This window comes from Rhincodon typus, chromosome 21, assembly GCF_021869965.1.
Source record: "Rhincodon typus isolate 14 chromosome 21, sRhiTyp1.1, whole genome shotgun sequence".
NCBI lineage: Eukaryota > Metazoa > Chordata > Chondrichthyes > Orectolobiformes > Rhincodontidae > Rhincodon > Rhincodon typus.
Genome location: NC_063352.1, coordinates 11739070 through 11757516, shown reverse-complemented (window position 1 = coordinate 11757516; position 18447 = coordinate 11739070). Strand labels below are relative to the sequence as shown.

Below are 18447 nucleotides of genomic sequence, written 5' to 3'. Positions count from 1 at the left end.
CCGACCTATATTAACTCCTTTGGGCTCCTGACTTGCAGAGGACGCTGTGTCACTGGGCTCAATCAGCCTGGATTGAGATAGCAGCCCAGGACAGCGCAGTGTTCTGGCAACACACATCAGTGCAAGAGGAAGGTGAGTAATGTTCCGTACTTCTTCAGGCTAAATGCCATCATCTTCTCTCTGTTACATCACACTCGTGGGGCCACCACTCACTTTAACTCTGCTGCTGCACACACATCTCACCAAGGGTCACAGACTACAGCTTTCACTACTGCATACATCCTTGGGCTTATCACTGACCAGAAACTGAACTGGATTAGCCACAAAATTACATATCTCCAAGAGCAGGTCAGAAGCTAGGAATGCTGCAGCAAGTAGCTCGCCTCCTGACTCCCCAAAGCCTGCCTACCATCTACAAGGCACAAGTCAGGAGTGTGGTGGAATACTCTGAACTTGCTCATAGCTCCATCAACATTCAAGAAGCTTGACACCATACAGGACAAAGCAGCCCGATTGATTGGCACCACATCCACAAACATCCACTCCCTCCACTAAATGTGTCACACTACTTAACTCTTCCCCTGGGCTAAAATGCAATGCTGCCCAGACAGGCTGATACCCTGAAATAGAGTCATACAGCATGGAAACAGACCCTTCAGTCCAACCAGTGCATGCTGACCATAATCCCAAACTAAAATAGTCCCATCTGCCTTGGCTAGGCTCATATCCTTCCAAACATTACTTATTCATGTTCTTATCTAAATGTCTTTTAAACATTGTAACTGTACATAGATTCACCACTTTCTCAAACCCTCCATTCCCAGCAACATCCTGGTAAATCTCTTCTGAACCCTCTCCAGATTATTTACCTTCCTATAAGAGGGAGACCAGAACTGGACACAGAACTCCAGAAGAGGCCCCATTGTCCTCAACATAATGTCCCAACTCCTATACTCAGAGGTCTGAGCATTGTAACACTGAAGAACCTGTGCACTAAAAAGCAAGGCAAGCCACAGAGGCTAACAACATCAGAGCAAGCAGAAAGTGAGTGAGTGCTAAGAAATGAGTGCTAAGAAAAGAGCCATAAGATACACCTTGTGTAGATGCATTAGATGTGTATGCATGCCTCTGTGCACAATGTAACCTGGAAGATACATGCAATTTGGAGGTGTCCCTTAGTTCCAAGATATCGTGCCGTAATGCTGGTATTAGGGGTTGGACTGAAAGCAGACATGATGTTGTGGTGAGGCAGGTGGCTTGCTTGGACCAAGGCTGGAGGAGGGCAGTATCAATGGAGCTGATGGGAATGTTTATGGTGAAGACAGAGTTGGATGAAGGGCCAGGCAAGCAAACAGCAAATTGCTGTCTCCAGGCAAACGCTTGGGAATTGGTGGTGTCTAGTTCCTCAGGGAAGGAGAGGACAATTGGAAATGGTCTATAAATGAGGCTGGTTGGGCTAATAATGAGACACAATGCGTGGAATGAAGGTAGTGGCTGCTTAATAGAGTTTAAGTGGAAAATCAGGAAATGCTTCCTCGATGCTGAGATTTTGCTTTCATCATCCTCGCTGCAGTTTTCCAACTTACTTGCACTGCCCACTCACTGAAGGAAGCAGATAACCATGCCCATATGATTATGAGCATCTTTACAGGTGGATGTGGGAATAGAGGGTTTGAGTTATAAGGAGAGGCTGGATAGGCTGAGACCTTTTCCACTGAAGCATATGAGGTTGAGGGGGTGACCTTAGAGAGGTTTATAAAATCATGAGGGGCATAGATAGGGTGAATGGCAGGTGTCTTTTCCCTGGTGTGGGGAATTTTAAGACTAGGGGGCATATTTTTAAGGTGGTGGGGGGAAGATTTAAATAAGACACAAGGGGCAATTTTTTTCACATGGAGAGACATGAACTGGTCGGACTGAAGGGTCTGTTTCTATGCCATATGACTCTATGATTCTATGACTCTATTGGGACAGGATGTTTCCTCTTGTAGGAGAATCTAGAACTAAGAGTTCTCTGTTTAAAAAGAAATGGTCACAAATTTAAAACAGAGATGAGACAAAACCTTTTCTTTCTGAGGGTCACAGTCTTTGGACCTCTCTGTGAAAAGGCAGTGGAAGTAGATCTTTGAACAATTTAAGGCAGAGGTGGATAGATTTTTGCTAAGCGAGAGTGTGAAAGGTCATCAGAGTCGGAGGATATGCAGATTTGAGGTTACAATGAGTTCAGTCATGATCTTGCAAAGGTGGAGCAGACCCAAGGGGCTGAATGGCCTACCTCTGCTCACTTGTTGGTATGTTTATGTATTCTCAGCAATTCAACTGCCATGCAATACAGCAAGCCTTTTATTATCCAACACCTATGGGACCAGGACTGAAGTTGATCAAATATTCCAGATAATCAAGAGGTCCACATAATCAATGTAAAAACACATACTAAGAAACAGAAACATAACGCGGTGGGTATACACATCACTGTTATACTTTATTTACAGCATAAATCACTTAAATAATAGTGCAACTTTGCCTTAAATAAAACATACCAACAGAGAGCCTTCTCACTCATACCCTCAGCGGACTCCTCAGATATTCGAGAAGAAATTGACTTGAAATTTAATCAATTATTAATATTTCATGTGGCCATTCGATTAAACAAGTATATTTACATTAAGCTAAATAAATTTTAAAAATCTACAATAATTAGACAGAATAATACAGTGAACTTTGTGAAATTTGAGTTATATAATTTTTGCTGGTTTATCAAGAGTGCCGGTTCATAATATACCTGATAAAACAAAGTTTGCTGTACTTACGTGGGCAAATGGTCACAGCTTGTGTAACGTTCAATAAGTGGACACCATCTAGGATCAATAAGTCCACATGGCCAGTCTCTGTGGTGCTATTGGTTAGCGTGTCCAGCTGTTAGCCGAAAGGTTGGTGGTTTGAGACCACCTAGGGATGAAGCGATTGCTGTTTTCAGCCCATCAGTTTGGGGGTGGCATGGTGGCTCAGTGGTTAGCACTGCTGCCTCACAGCGCCAGGAACCTGGGTTCGATTCCAGCCTCGGGTGACTGTCTGTGTGGAGTTTGCACATTCTCTCCGTGTCTGTGTAGGTTTCCTCTGGGTGCTCCGGTTTCCTCCCACAGTCCAAAGATGAGCAGGTTAGGTGGACTGGCCATGCTAAACTGACTGTAGTGTTCAGGGATGTGTAGATTAGGGGGATGGGTCTGGGTGGGATGTTCTGAGGGTCAGTGTGGACTTGTTGGGCCAAAGGGCCTGTTTCCACACTGTAGGGATTCTATGAACATGATCATCAGCCTGACCCATAGCAAGATTGTAACAGTTGGACCCTTGAAGGACATGCTCATGAGAGGATAGCAGCTGATACCCAGTGGGGCTCACATTTAAAGGATGGTTTCTGGGGGGGCTTAAAGCAACGGTGCTGCCTCCATTACTGTCAGAGCCATGATCAGAGAGGAGAAGAACTTTCAAATAAGTGGCTACAAAATGGGTCATCACTTCGGGAAACTTAACCAAACTGCTGCACATTGTTACCTGTACCATCTCTCCCTTTGACCAGAAGGCCCTTGCAAGCTATTTCTTCAAAGGCATCCCCAACATAAGGAGATGATTTAAGGGTCAAGTGTTATGGGATGGTCCTCCATTTGGTGTCATAATTATATCTGTCACTGCACAAACATCCCACTCAGTCTGCCAACGATAAATAAATGGTGTCTGGCAGAGAGAATTTCTACTGATTGTACCAAGCATATTCCGTACCAACTGTCGACTTTCACTGAAATAAATGTCTTTATGTTTTTGTAATTATAGTGTAAATAAAGGACTGGTTTTCCCAGCAATAGGAGAAGATTCAGAAGATGCAAGAACAAACCTGTCCCTATATTGAATTCAGAGTTATAATTAAACTGTATTTTGGAGGCTAGAATGACTCCTGCATCTCCTTTCAGTGTATGTATGAGGAGGAATTCCTTATCCACCACATGAAACATGTACTCCCATCATCGCTGCCACATTGTGGTGGGAGTGTGCACCATCTATAGGAGCTTCTGCAGCTATTCACCAAGCCTCCTTTGATAGCACCTTTCAAACCTGTACCAGGAAGGATGATGGAAACTCCCCCAGCTCCAACGCACACACCATCTTGACTTCCCCATTGTTTCATTGCCATTGGGACCAAATCTTTGAGCCCCCTTCTTAAAAACAGTGTGGGGGCCCCTTTTAGCACATGCACTGCTGAAGACCATGGTATAAAGTGCTTCATTAAGAGCAACTAGGGAAGTAGAATAAATGGTGGTCTTGCAAGCAACATACATATTGTGAGCATGTCTTTTTTTTAAAAGAAGAGGCAAATTGTGTGTCTTCACAATACTTAGCTGCTGATAATCTTCATTCAACAAGAAGGACGGCAAAATAAAACCATGTTTCCATGCCGGGAGTTTTTTGCAATCAGCTTTTTGAAATTAAACCCAGCCAGATTCAACTGAATGAGGTGCCAGTGAATCTGAATTCAAGCTGTCAAATAGAGCTCGCTTCCAACCTCCAAATATAGCAATCTCTTCCCTGTGTAAACAGAAGGAACACAAAAACATAAACGCCAGAGGAAAGAGCTCACAAGAGAGAGGGAAATTTTGGATGGTGTGTTTGTTATTGAGAAAAGATAGAGTCCTCCTGGATACAAATTCATCTTTGGGAACACTGTGTGCTGCTGCGGAAATATTAGTCAAAAGAGAAAAGATAGGAGTTGGTTTAATCTTTTAACATTTTGTTTATTGCCCTTCATAGAAGATTGGTTCCCGTGAGTGATGAGATAGGTCTACATATCTTCAATTTTATGTGATTTTATGCAGTCTCTCACTATGTTAAAGGATTGACAAAACTGTAAGTGCAGCTAATACAAGTTGTTTTAAGTAAACAAAAACAGAAATAGTTGGAAAAGCTCAGCAAGCCAGGCAGCATCTGTGAAGAAAAAAAATCAGAGTTAACATTTCGGGTCCGGTGATCCTTCCTCAGAACGCAATTACAACATCTGCAGTTCTTATGGATTTTGTTTTCGTTTTAAGTAAAGTCTAGTTGACTAGAAGGGATCAAGTGGTTACTTGAAATGGTCTATCTCCTACATAAGGCAAAATAGGGTTGTTCAGGGAGGAAGTTCTCAAATGTCAAATGAATCAATATGCATGGGTGACTCGTACATTTGGAAACATGTTAAAATCTTGCGGTTTTAGATTCATACAGGTAAAAGCTACAGTGCTAAAGAGTAACAGGAATCGAAGGAGGTAGAGTCAGACGGTGAGGCTCTGGTGCAGTGGTAATGGTATTGTGCTAGCAAACCGGAGCCTTATGGATATGGGATCAAATCCCAACATGGCAGATGGTCAAAATCTGAGTTCAATTTAAAAGACTGGCCTAATGGTGCCCATGTAACCATTGCCAATCACTGGGGAGAAATCCCATCTGGCTCACTTATGCCCTTCAGGGAAGAAAATCTGCCATCCTGGCCTACATGTGACTCCAGACCCACTGCAGTATGGTTGACTTCTAGCTGCCATCTGGGGATGGGCAAAAAAAATGCTGGGTCTAGCCAGCAATGCCCACGTCCTGTAAACAATTGTCTTTAAGAAGAGGTACAAAGGGCTTCACAGATTATTTGGAAAGGGAAGCCATTTGGAATAGCGAAAAAACTTTGAGTGTGTGGGACTGGCAAGGAGAGACATAAAAATGGAAAGAATAAAGATTAGGAAGATAAGAACAAGGTACACTGGCATTGGTAGCAGGAGGTAAGCGTGTAGTTGGTGAGTTGCTAGGGTGGGTAATAACTGATAGGCGGTGAATGATGTGTACGGTATCTTGATGGGTGACTGGAATTATAACCAGTGCTTTGCTAGGGTGTCCAAATTCCAATCAAAGAAAACATAAGAGATAGCTTCTAAGGAGTTAAAAGGGGAGAGAAAATTCAAGAGCCAGAAATGGGTTTCGGATTCAACTTCCAGAGCTTATGGCCTAAACAGTTGAAGGAAAGGCCATCAATGATTTAGTGAGGACAATGAGCAACTTATAATTGGCCAGAATTGAAGGAATGCAGAAAGATATTGGAGAAGATTACAGTGTTAGGGAGGGGTAAGGCCATGAATGAATTTGAACGCAAGGATAAAATTTTTAAAAAGATATTGTTCGAAAGACAACTGAAGCAGGTCATTGAGCATGAGGGTAGGGTGAGTGAAAGTAACTTGGTGCAAGCTAGGATACAAGCAACAAAGTTTTAGATGACATCTGCAATTTAAAAATCTCACCCTGGTGCTGGCCTTGCTCATCCCTATTATTAGTATCTCTTCCAGCCCTAAAACACAACGAACGCTGCAATATTATTGCTTGTGCTGTGAAGGAGTATTCACAGGAGTGAAGGAAATAAAGAAAACATTTTCTTTATTTCAGAAACATTTTACTGCAGCTTCAACTTGCCACGAGGCTACAAGAAAGAACAAGATCACAAAACATGCACACTGTGTCTTATTAGCGTACCACATAGCCAGACTTAACCCCTGATGTTGCATCGCCTCGCAAAATGTCTCTGGCTGTAATTTCTTATCTACAGGAGCAACTGCTGCTGTGGTTTCACTTATTTACCTGAAAATGTTCTCAAACTTGTTTGGAGAAAGTTGGGAATTCAAGGTGCCCATGTGGTCTCTCAGATGCTGCTGGGCAGAAGTGTAATGTCGGATAACCCCTGGTTTAACAATCAGGTTGTCATCTACATCTCTCGATGAACCTGGCATCTGCAGTCGGTTTGACTGTTGATGACTGCTTTTGTTGTCTAGAAAGTTTCTTCTCTGTAGGAAGACATGGATGTCTGCTAAGTTGCACCATACCATTATTTGGTTTGAAAAAGATGGGGCCTTGGGTTGGTACGGTGGCTCAGTGGTTAGCCCTGCTGCCTCACAGCACCAGGAACCCGGGTTTGATCCTACCCTTGGGTGACTGTCTGTGTGGAGTTTGCACATTCTCCCCATGGCTGCGTGGGTTTACTCCGGGTGCTCTGGTTTCCTCCCACCATCCAAAGATGAACAGTTTCGGTGGATTGGCCATGCTAAATGGCCCCACAGTGTCCAGGGATGTGCAGGATAGTGGATTGGCTGTGTAAAATGCAGGGTTACAGGGATAGAGTAGGAGGTGGGTCTGGTTGGGATGCTCTTTGGAAAGTTGGTGTAGACTGGATGGGCTGAATGGCCTGCTTCCACATTGCAGGCGTTCTATGGTGTTGTATCTCTTCCTCTTGTCCATGATAAGCTTGGTCTCAAATCCAAACTAGCTCTTGTGGTTAGAGGTCTGGTGAGTTGCAGGTTTTGTGATGTTTGTCACAGTTCCGCATCTGACTGGAATGATACTCATTCTCTTTCTCCCTTGTGTTTTTCAAGTCAATATTGTGCAGGCATGACACGACAATGGGAAAGAAGGGAATTGAATTCTCAGTCTTCTTCCCTTGAGCCGATCACACAGATCTTAACCATTTCAAAGAGGACGTGTAAATTGAAAGTCTTTTTATTTTTCAACAATGCTTTCATTCTCCGCACTCCTCTTGCAACTTTGCTATTGGCTTGAGGGTAACCTGGTGAGCTGATACTACGATCAACTCTGTATGATATTACAAACTATTTAAAGCACTCATTGACAAACTGTGGTCCATTGTGGATGCTTATAAGGTCACGGATTAATTGTTGCAATGATCATCTTGAATAATGTAATCACTGCTTCAACTATGTGGCCTTGCAGTTACTTACCATCTGGTGTATTAGTCAACTTCTACAGTGGACGTCCCTTATAATGGCTTTATTGGAGTCCAAAAAGTGAGGCAGCATTACAACTGGGCCAGGTTAGTAAGAAATAGATACAGAAAGCGTTGGGAAAATTCAGCAGGTCTGACAGCATCTGTGGAAAGAGAAACAGAATTAATGCTTTAAGTCCAATAAGACTGTTCTTCTGAAGATGGGTCGAATGGCCTCCTTTTGCATTTGAACAATTCTGCAATATCTATGATTACAGAAATTTCTGCTTACATTTCAGATTTCCAGCATTCATACCATATTTTTATTTGACAGATTAATAAGAAAACTTCTATTTTTAAATGGGAATTGAAGATTTATATGAAGATTTACTATACGAAGAGACCACTATGCTATAAGCAAATTAGCAGTATATTGAACTGAGTGGCAATAGGCTTTCACTTTATCCAGAACATTTAATCTCTGTGTTTGAACAGGTTACCATCCCAAGAGACTATTGTGACCTTCATACAAAGGAGGATGCCAATAACACATCTCTCATCTTTTGCCAATGAATAGAGGTGTAGTGGCAGGTATCTAAGGAGATATTTCTGAACGCTTTGAAAAGATACATTCCAGTAAAGTAAGAAGGACTTTAGGGGAAGGATACACCATCTGAGGTCAACCAAGGAAATTAGAGTTAAAACTAGTCATGACAAGTGTATTATCCCTCACATCCCATTCCTCCACAGGTCACAAAGTAAAATAAGAATATTTTTCTTAGTTTTCAAGATGACCAATTAAATAACTTATCAATATCAGATTTTAAACAATGGGTCTATCCGTTCGCTTTTTTCAAAATGAACATAATTATGGGCTTATTATCAAAACAAAACTTATTTAATAAAGATATAAAAAATGGTTAATGTACATTGTCAGTAATATAGAAGTATAACTGCTTATCCCACTGAATATCCCTAAAACAATCTTTCTCTCTGACACACACACACACACACACACACACACACACACACACACACGAAACCACTTTGACTGAAGGGGTTATTCTTGAAGGTACATGGATAAAGCATTTAATGTTCCAAACTTTATTGCCTTAATATTCTAGCCGGTGTGTTCAAGTCACTAATCATATACAATTGTCTCTCAAGTCTTTCAGATATGGCTTGCTCAGGAAATACAAGCTTAAGATTTTTCTTCAATCGTTCTTTCAAAAGATTTCACCCTGAACTCAACAAAAGTCTTTTCTTTTCAGAAATGAGTACAATCAGTTGAGCAGCTTGTTCTTAGCAAGTTTCCTCTGACACAGTCTATTCTTAGCAGGGTTCCCTTCAACAGGACCAGATTAAACAGGAACCTCTCCGGGGCAGTCACTGTTTTTCAAAACAGCTCTAGCAGGAGTATACGGCAAAGCAAGCAGTTATCACCAATCATGTGATTTTCAAGAAACCTTATTTAAAAAAAAAGTCTCCAATCTTCACAGTGAACTTTCAATGACTTCTTTTAAAGCAACCACTTCAGGTACTTTCATAAAAACCTGCAGAAATGCAGGCACAGAAAGATTACCTGGAACTGTTATATATCATAGACGCAACTGACTTCTAAGTAGAAAGATAGTCTATTAAGGCAGTCCTTGGGCATTTAGTGAAGCAGGGGGTACATCCTCAATGCTATCATGCTCTCCCACCACCCCGAGACCAAATTCAGATGGAGTCTCTGTTTCTCACCTCACCCACCATGTGGAGATGTCTAGTTAAATGGCTGCTGTGAATCTGGAACTTTGTCCCCAAACTTGGCCTTGATCTGTGTCATAAAGGACTTCCACTACAACGTAAAGTTTTCTTATTCTCCCTGACTAAGTGCTGAAGCTCATATTTTCCCACATTACTCTCCTTTTGCCAAGTATTTTTTGCCCCCAATCACTCAAACTACCTATATCCCTTTTCAGACTCTCCATCTCCTCTTTACAACTTACTCTCCTGCCTATCTTGGTGCCATTGGTAAATTTAGTACAGATACATTCAGCTCCTCCATTCATATCGTTGCAATAATTTGTAAACAGTTGAGATACTAGCACTCATCCTGTGGCACTCCACTAGTTACAGGTTAGAATCATAGAATCCCTACAGTGTGGAAACAGGCCCTTCGGCCCAACAAGTCCACACCGATCCTTGGAGCATTCCACCCAGACCCATCCCCCTATAACCCACAAACCCCTGAACACTACGGGCAATTTCGCATGGCCAATCCACCTAGCCTGCACATCTTTGGACTGTGGGAGGAAACCCACGCAGACACGGGGAGAATGCGCAAACTCTACACAGGCAGTCGCCCGAGGCTGGAACTGAACCCAGGTCCCTGGCGCTGTGAGGCTGCAGTGCTAACCACTGAGACACCGTGCCACCCAATCCTGCTCTCTGCTTCCTGCTAGCTATGTAAACATTTACCCATGTTAATATATTATCCCTTACATCATGTCCTTGTGTAGCAACTATTGATGCACCTTATCAAATGCCTTTTGGAAGCCCACATACACAACATCTACTACTTCTCCATTATCCACTTTGCACATTAGTTCCTCAAAAATATCTATTAAACTCGTTAAACAGGATTTTCTTTTCACAAAATTATGTAACTCCGCTTGACTATATAATGATTTTCTCCACGTTCTGCCAAGACCTCCTTAATAATGAATTCTAACAAATTTCAAACAATGGATGTTAAGATAACTGACCTATAGTTTCCTGCTTTCTGTCTCCCTCCTTGTTTGAATAAAGGTGTCACATTTAATATTATCAAATTCACTGAAATAAATCTGAATGACTGGCTCTAGTTACTATTTTCCTAATTAAATCCTTGTAAAGACTGTCTCCCAACTGTACTTATGTTACTAACCAACTTTCTCTCATACTGTACTTTCATCTCTTTTTTTTTTGTAATTTTCTATTGGTTCTTAAGATCTGACCAATTTTATGACCTGTCACTATTCTTTGTAGATTTATTCAGTACTTCTTTCAACCCAATACAATTCTTAAGTTCCTTATTTAGTCACAGTTGATGTATCCTGTTCAAAGAACCTTTCTTTCACATTGACATAAATCTTTGCTGAGAGTTATTATATAGTTTTTTAAATATCTGCCACTTGCAATGACTTCTTCTAAAGAAACCCCTCTAGGTACTTCCATAAAAACCTCCAGGAATGCTGGCACAGAAAGATTACCTGGAACTGTTATATCATGGATTCAACTGACTTCCCAGCAGAAAGAAAGTCTATTAAGGCAGTCCTTGGGCATTTAATGAAGCAGGGGGTACATCCACAATGCTATCATGTTCCTCCCCCCATCCCAAGACCAAATTCAGATGGAGTCTCTGTTTATTTAGCTTAATCTCCCAGTTTACCTCAGCTAGCTATGCCATCAAGTCTTTATAAGATTTAAAATGCTACATTTCTCTCCTTCAAAACAGATATGGAATCTATTATTTAATGATTGCTGTCATCTAGACACTTCCTTACCATGATGTTGTTGCTTAATCCTGTCTTATTGTTCATTATCATATTTTCATATAACTAGTCGTCTATACAATGTACTGCTCTACGAAATTCTCCTGAATACACTCTTATGAACTGATTTTCCAATTTGACTCTTTCAATCAAAATGTGGTTTGAAGTCAACTGTGCTTATTGCAATAATTTTCTTACATGCCCTCTTTATCACTTCCTGTACACTCTGTCCCATAGTGTAACTACTGTTAGTGGGGGGCTATATACCACTCCTGTATGAGACCTCTTATCCATACTATTTTTTATTTCTCCCCAACTGATTCAAATCTTGCCCTCTTGAGCTGGGGTCATCTTTGATTATTTTAATGATGCCACCCTGGATTAACAGAGCTACCTGATCACCATTCTTAAGCTTCCTATAGTTTTGAAAAACTCTGAATTTTTGTTTTCTCCTCTAAAAGTGGATAACCACGCATTAGTGCACTTCTGTATTCCAATTGCCAAATATTTGAAGACCTCTTCAAATCCCCTTAAAGTGCCTTGACACCCTCAACTTCCACTCCCGCTCCCACCTAGGTTTGTTTCATCTGCAAATGTGGAAATATAACATCCAATACCCAGATAACTTACAGTCATAGAGTCATACAGCACAGAAACTTGCAACTGTTGGAAGGGAGCCAGAGGTACATAACCTAAGCACTTGCTTATTCTGACTGGCATCACTGGGGGCAAAGTTGACATAGTCATCTGGCCTAGAAAACAAGTCTGTCACTCACTGTCTGCTACATTGACAACAGGGGAGCTCCTGACTCTCATTCCAGCCTGGATTGGTAGCCTCTAATAGATGGATGCAAGATTTATTTCCATCAGAACAGACTTTAAACTCTGAAATAAGGCCAAGCGGCAGCTTGTGCAGCTTATAATCAAAGTTGTGACTATTCCATTGTTGTACCAGTGGAGTTTTAAATGCAGTCATTGGAAAACCAACAGGAAACTCAAAAAGGCTACTAGCAAAAGCATTTAAGAAGCTGAATCACTGTAAAGGTGATCAGTTCAGGAGGGTTTTCAGAACAAGTAATGAGAATAGATCTTACAGTTTATTGAGTCTGGTCTTCCAAATGATCGAGGATGATTTGTCCGTAGGACTAACCAATTCATTTTGAATTTAATCAATTGGCTTTTGTGCTCAGTAATGAAAGGATGGTGCTTACTATTCGTTATGCTTAAAACTGCCAATGTTCATGTGAACTTCTGAGGAGCAATTTAATACCTGATATGGTACACTGCTCTCTATAGCAAATATGCCTCTTGTATGAACAACAGAGTGCATCTTCAACTGATCATTTGAAGAATCCTTACTGAGGCTTGAACCAGAATGTACAAGTTCGAGAAATTCACTGTCAAATCACGTACAGAAAGTGAAATAAAGAGAGAACTGATTTAAAAGAGCTGGAAATAAATAGTTTAAAATTGTTATTTTCTTTTAAATCTCCAACATTAATTAAAACCTTCAGGAATGAGACTCCATATTTTAAAATATTAATTTTCAGTGCCAGTTCTTGGTTAAAGTATGAACTTACTCTTGAATGGACAAGTTCGGGATTCTTCTTGTATGCTCCACGAGTGACACATGGGTAAAGGTAGCTATTTCACACATTGTATGTGTTTCAAATGAAATCCCTCAAGTTATTGGTGTTACACAGTTTGTGACCTTCTGATTTATGCATTTACCTGCAGTTGCGGATGCTGGATGTTGTTGCTTGACTAACTCTGTAATAACTCATTACCTGGCCATTATTCTTAATGCAAATTCCAGGGCAATATATAGAAAATCCTTTTTAGCTCTTTCCTGCATCCCCAAATGCCAATAATCTAAGCTCCAAATTTCAGGTTCATGAATTTCTACCATATCAGCAGTTTCATAATTATCCTCAATTTGTAACTCTATTCTGAATCTGATTGTCATCTAGTATTTTTGTAAAAGGAGTTGAATTAATGAGACAGCCATTGCTTTTGCTGTCAGTTTGTTTCACATGTGCATTTCTTTCTAGGAACTGGAATTAATTTGGAATTTCATTGAAATGAGCACTAAAATGAAACACAGTTGGGTTACTGAATTGAGAAGGAACTTCTTCACCCAGAGGGTTGTTAATCTATGGAATTCCTTGCCCAGTGGAGTAGTTGACGCTACTTCAGTAAACGTTTTTAAAGATAAGGTAGATTTTTTTTGAACAATAAAGGAATTAAGGATACGGTGAGAACGCGGGTAAGTGGATCTGAGTCCACGAAAAGATCAGCCATGATCTTATTGAATGGCGGAGCAGGCTCGAAGGGCCGGACGGCCTACTGCTGCTCCTAGCTCTTATGGTCTTATTTGGTCTTGTCAGGTGGGACCAGCTTCTGTTAGAATCCTATTTCATTTCCTGCATTCTTTCAAAGACAAGGCCAGTATCCACTGCTCATCCTTTACTGATGTTGGTGAGGCCTCTCATGGAGTACCGTGTCCAATTCTGGTCGCCCTGTTATAGGAAAGATACTGAGAGAGTTGAGAAGAGATTTACCAGGATGTTGCCAAGAATGGAGGTTTTGAGTTATAAGGAGAGGCTGGATAAGCTGGAACTTTTTTCAATGGAGTGTAGGAGGTTGAGGGGTGACCTTATAGAGGTTTATAAAATCATGAGGGGTATAGATAAGATGAATGGCAGGTGTCGTTTCCCTAGGGCGGGGAAATTCAGGACTAGGAGACACATTTTTAAGGTGAGAAGAGCGAGATTTAAATAAAAAAAAGGGGCAATTTTTTTATACAGAGTGGTTCTTGTGTGGAATAAACTTTCAGAGGAAGTGGTGGATGTGGTACAGTTGCAACATTTAGATAAGTACATGAATAGGAAATGTTTGGAGGATATGGGCCAAGTGCAGGCAGGTGGGACTAGTTTAGTTCAGGATTATCGATGGTATGGACTAGTTGGACCAAAGAATCTGTTTCTATGCTGTATGACTTTATAACTGCCTCTGAGAAGGTGGTTGGTAAACCGTCTTCTTAAATTGCTGCAGTCCTTCTGGTACAGGTAGACCCACAGGGCTATTGAAGGAGGGAGTTCCAGGATTTTGACCCATCAAAGATGATAACAGAATGAGGCTTTACATTAACAGACTCTTTAAATAACAAACAAAATTTGTTTGCAATTTGTTTCATACAGAATAGTACATTGGCTTCAAATATAATAAACAGCTCATTGCAAAATCATTGCTTTGCACATTTCTTTTATTAAAAGAGTAACTACACAATGGTCTTAATGAATATAAGCAAACCCTTATTCTTCAGTACACTTCATGAAGCTTAACTATAACTTAATCCCTAAAGTTCAGAACCAAGAACCATTAATATGTAGTAATATATTCATTTACCACCATGAACAACATTTATTATGTAGAAAGCTAAGACATTCCTTCACTTCCTGTGATATTAATGCATTCAACTAAAATTATACATCTTCTGTACTATTTACAGCTACTGCAACAGACTCTTATGAAGGCCAGTCAAAACTGCTTACATTACATTTCCTTATATACACAATGTTAACTCAGCCTTGCATGATGATTTCAGTGGGTTAGGCAGTCTTTTTGTAGAAGGTAGCAAGTGTACACAGTGCCATTAATTGTACAGTCTGCTTCACACAGGAATAGCACAGGTGCATTTCAACATGAGTCACTCTGAACAAACAGCAGTTTCAAGAATGCGGAAAGTAAGATCAGATTTTCAAAGAAAAGGTTGCCAGGGAACTTCCTCCAAGTCGTAGTGACCCAGGTAAATTAATAATTAGGGCTGCATTTAAACTTTTGCAGTCTTCTGTTTTAATTGTCTTAGGTACACCAAAACCAGAAGCATTAAGCTTTGCCATTGAGTCATGTTGGAAAAAAAGTGATTAAAAAAAAATTATCTTTATCCCCTTGATTCTATCTGAGATGTCATGCCTTGTCTGAACAATTGTCTAGCCTCATGATTGTTAGACCAATTACTTAGAATTTCCTCTGTTTGGTGAAAAAAGTTGGTGTTTCTTGCCTGTGCGAAGGGAGATCCTGAACCAGCACTTGGGAACTTCCCACAGTACTGTACAGGCTCTGCCATCTGGGGCAATTCAAATTAATTGTGTTTTTCAAAGTCTTCATAGAAATATCAGAAATTAACATTACCAATAAAAAAACAATCATGCTTCTGATGCAAACAATAACTGTTTCAATTTATTAAGGTGAATACTTTGATCATTTAAATGTAAAGTCTGAGTGAGTGATGTGGGCTACCACACTGCATTATCAGTGATATCGAATATTGGACCATCAACTCTAACTGATGGAAAAACCATAATCCAGGTCCTGAAATGAAGCAGTTAACCTCCTCATGGAAAGAAGATAGCGAAACAGTTCTGTTTCAGTCAGGTCCAAGGGAGGTCCCCATCATGATCCACTGTTGCTTTCATCCAGTCACGTTTCCTTTCTGTGTCTTGCAAGTGTTGGTGACTCAGGAGCTGCCGTGTTTGGAATGTTATACAAAGTAGAGTGACTGCAAGTTCTTGAGGGTCTGTTGATAACATGACTGGCTTAGTTCACTTGCAAGCTACAAGGCCTGTGGCACCACAACTGTAAAACGCACATCGGTTGAGAAATGAAACATAACAAAAGGGTCGGCATCCAACAACCACAAACCTCGTCCTTTCTGTTGGGTCTGACTCAAACCAATTGCACATTCCAACCCAATACCTATTGACTTCATTTATATCCAAGACAGGGTGACCTGTGACTGGGGGGGGTTGGGTGCCGTGGGCGAGAGATTCAGTTCTAGTTACCAAATGGATTTTAAAGGCATTTAAGATCCTAGATCGAAAGGAAGCCTGAGAGAGGCACATAGCTTTACAGGTCCCAGAAAAAGGAATGAATTCCAGTTAGAAACCAATTGCAAAGAGGTTTTATTCCACCGCAGAAAGGGAGATATCCTGTTTGAATGACAGATCGGATGGTGCAATTGGAGGCAATCATTGCAAAGAGATTCAAATAGAAACAAAACGTAAAGTGACAGGTGGATGGCCAGAGGCGAGTGAGACACTGTCAACCAAGTGTCAAACATCACCGAAAGCTTTTCCATGGGATGTCGGAGACACTTGCCCAGATATGGGAACATGACTCAACCCTTGAGAAGACTGAAGCTTTTACACAGTGAGGAGATGTTGTGCCTGGGAAGAGAAATTGGGGCACACAGCAATGAAATGGCTTTACCGCAAATACTATTGGAAAGTGATGTGACAATAAAATCAAACGTTTAATAACCAACTTGGGAATACCATGCTGTGGCGACCTTGTGGTTTTGATTCATTGGGTGTGTGTGAAACTTCATTCTGCTTTCCTTAAAGCTTGCAAACAGGAGTAAGCTTGCACCATGAGTGAATCCCTGTTGAGCAGCAAGACTTTGGTTCACTCCATCTTTCTCCTTTCTAGCATTGATGGCTAGGTTATAAACTAAAATGCATTTATGTGACAATGTACACTATCAATCATGCTAATACTAAGTCCTGAGTCTGCCTAAAAGTCCTAACAAGGAATGATAAAGAGAGTGTAGTAAAATACTGTTAAAGAACATAGCCTCATCTGAAATCCTTATCTCAAATTCAAAATGCTAATCTTAATGGCCAGTCAGTATTAATGCAGGCTTGCTGTTGTAAAGATACTGCCCAACATCTTTACAGGCTAAAGCTTTAGAGAACCCCTTAACAGATGGCTTTTTTTTTTGTTTTCTCAGTTAAATAGCATTAGGTAAATTCAATAACTGGAAATTCACAGAAACGAAGCCCCCAGGCTGGCATGGAGGTGGCATTACTTATTGGACGAGCGCTCTCTGAGCTCTGGCAGTGTCAGCATTTCTGGGGCAGACTTCTTCCGTGGTCTGTCCTTTGGTACAGTGAGGAAATCGGGTGGGTCTCCGCTGAGCGGTGTGGACGGTGCACTGGCAGGGGCACTGCGGGTGGCTGGAGGCTGGGCAGCTTCGCTGACGGAGATAGTGGGGGCCATAATTCCGATCTTCTCGTTCGTCGCTTCCTGCGTTTGCTTTTCATATTGCCGAACCTCATCCATCGTCATATCTGCCAAAGGAAACGGAGGTGGGGTGGGGGGAGAGGGGGTATAAAGAAACAACAGGTGAGCCGCATTTTACAAAACTTCTCGCGTACAGCAGGGTTTGTAGGTTTTATGCCCATCGTCTTTGCAAACCCTTCAGATCAGATCAAGAAAAATTGCACCTGTTGAGTCAAAACAAAATCCCACTCTTTATAGACAACCTCATCTTCCGATATCATATTAAACAGGCTGATATCCGGATGAATTAGGCAAGTGAAGTTTTTCAGAGATTTGTGTGCTTTATTGCCAATCTATAATTTATCACAAACACCAGTTTCCTTGACCCCTTCCAGAACCTTTCCCTATCCAGGAACAGACTCGTAACTGAGGACAACCGCAGTTCTTTGTGAATAAAATAAATTACAAATGGCAAAACAATTACCCATGGTGGGGGAGGGGGGGGCTATAACATTCATTAAAACCCACCACCAAAAGGGTGGAACAAGGCAGGGGGTGGGGTAAATCAAAATCTAATAGGAAGGGTACAAAATGCACCCAAACCCCATGATGCCCACCTATCCTTCAAGCATACTGGTGAACATTATGTCCTCCTTATCTGATGAAGTTTGGGATTATGGTTGGACCTGTTTCCATGCCATATGACTCCATGACCACCTGGGAAAAGAACCCAGCTCTTATCTTAAAAAAGTTAATCTCCCACCAGTGAAAGAATTCTCCCAAATAATCAAATGACAAACTCTGCCCAATAGGAGCAGTGTAAAGAAGAAACAGTGATTTTCAAAAAACAACCATAATAACCTACTGTACAAAATCATCCAGTTACAAACAGTGGGGTATTGTAATAATGTCAAAAAAAATCAAAAAGGTGGGGAAAATAGTGTTGGAGAATGAAATAATGTACTTTAATTCCTGCAGTAGAAACCCAGATCTGTTTTTAAGGCCCAATTAAGAAACAACAAACTCTGCCCACTGTTGGAAGCCAGTTCTTTCTTTATAATCGTCGTTATATTCATATATGTCATATTC

At 41.0% G+C, this 18447-nt stretch overlaps 1 protein-coding gene across 1 annotated transcript in view; it reads right to left on the bottom strand.

Annotated features, from left to right (window-relative positions):
- Positions 1-14542: 14542 nt before the first annotated feature.
- Positions 14543-18447, bottom strand: part of pitpnc1a (phosphatidylinositol transfer protein cytoplasmic 1a) — a 146835-nt gene continuing 142930 nt past the window's right edge. Inside the window, exon 9 of the mRNA XM_048609682.1 lies at positions 14543-17426. Coding sequence (XP_048465639.1) covers positions 17161-17426 — 266 coding nt within the window. The 3' untranslated portion in view covers positions 14543-17160. The remainder of the gene's footprint in view (positions 17427-18447) is intronic.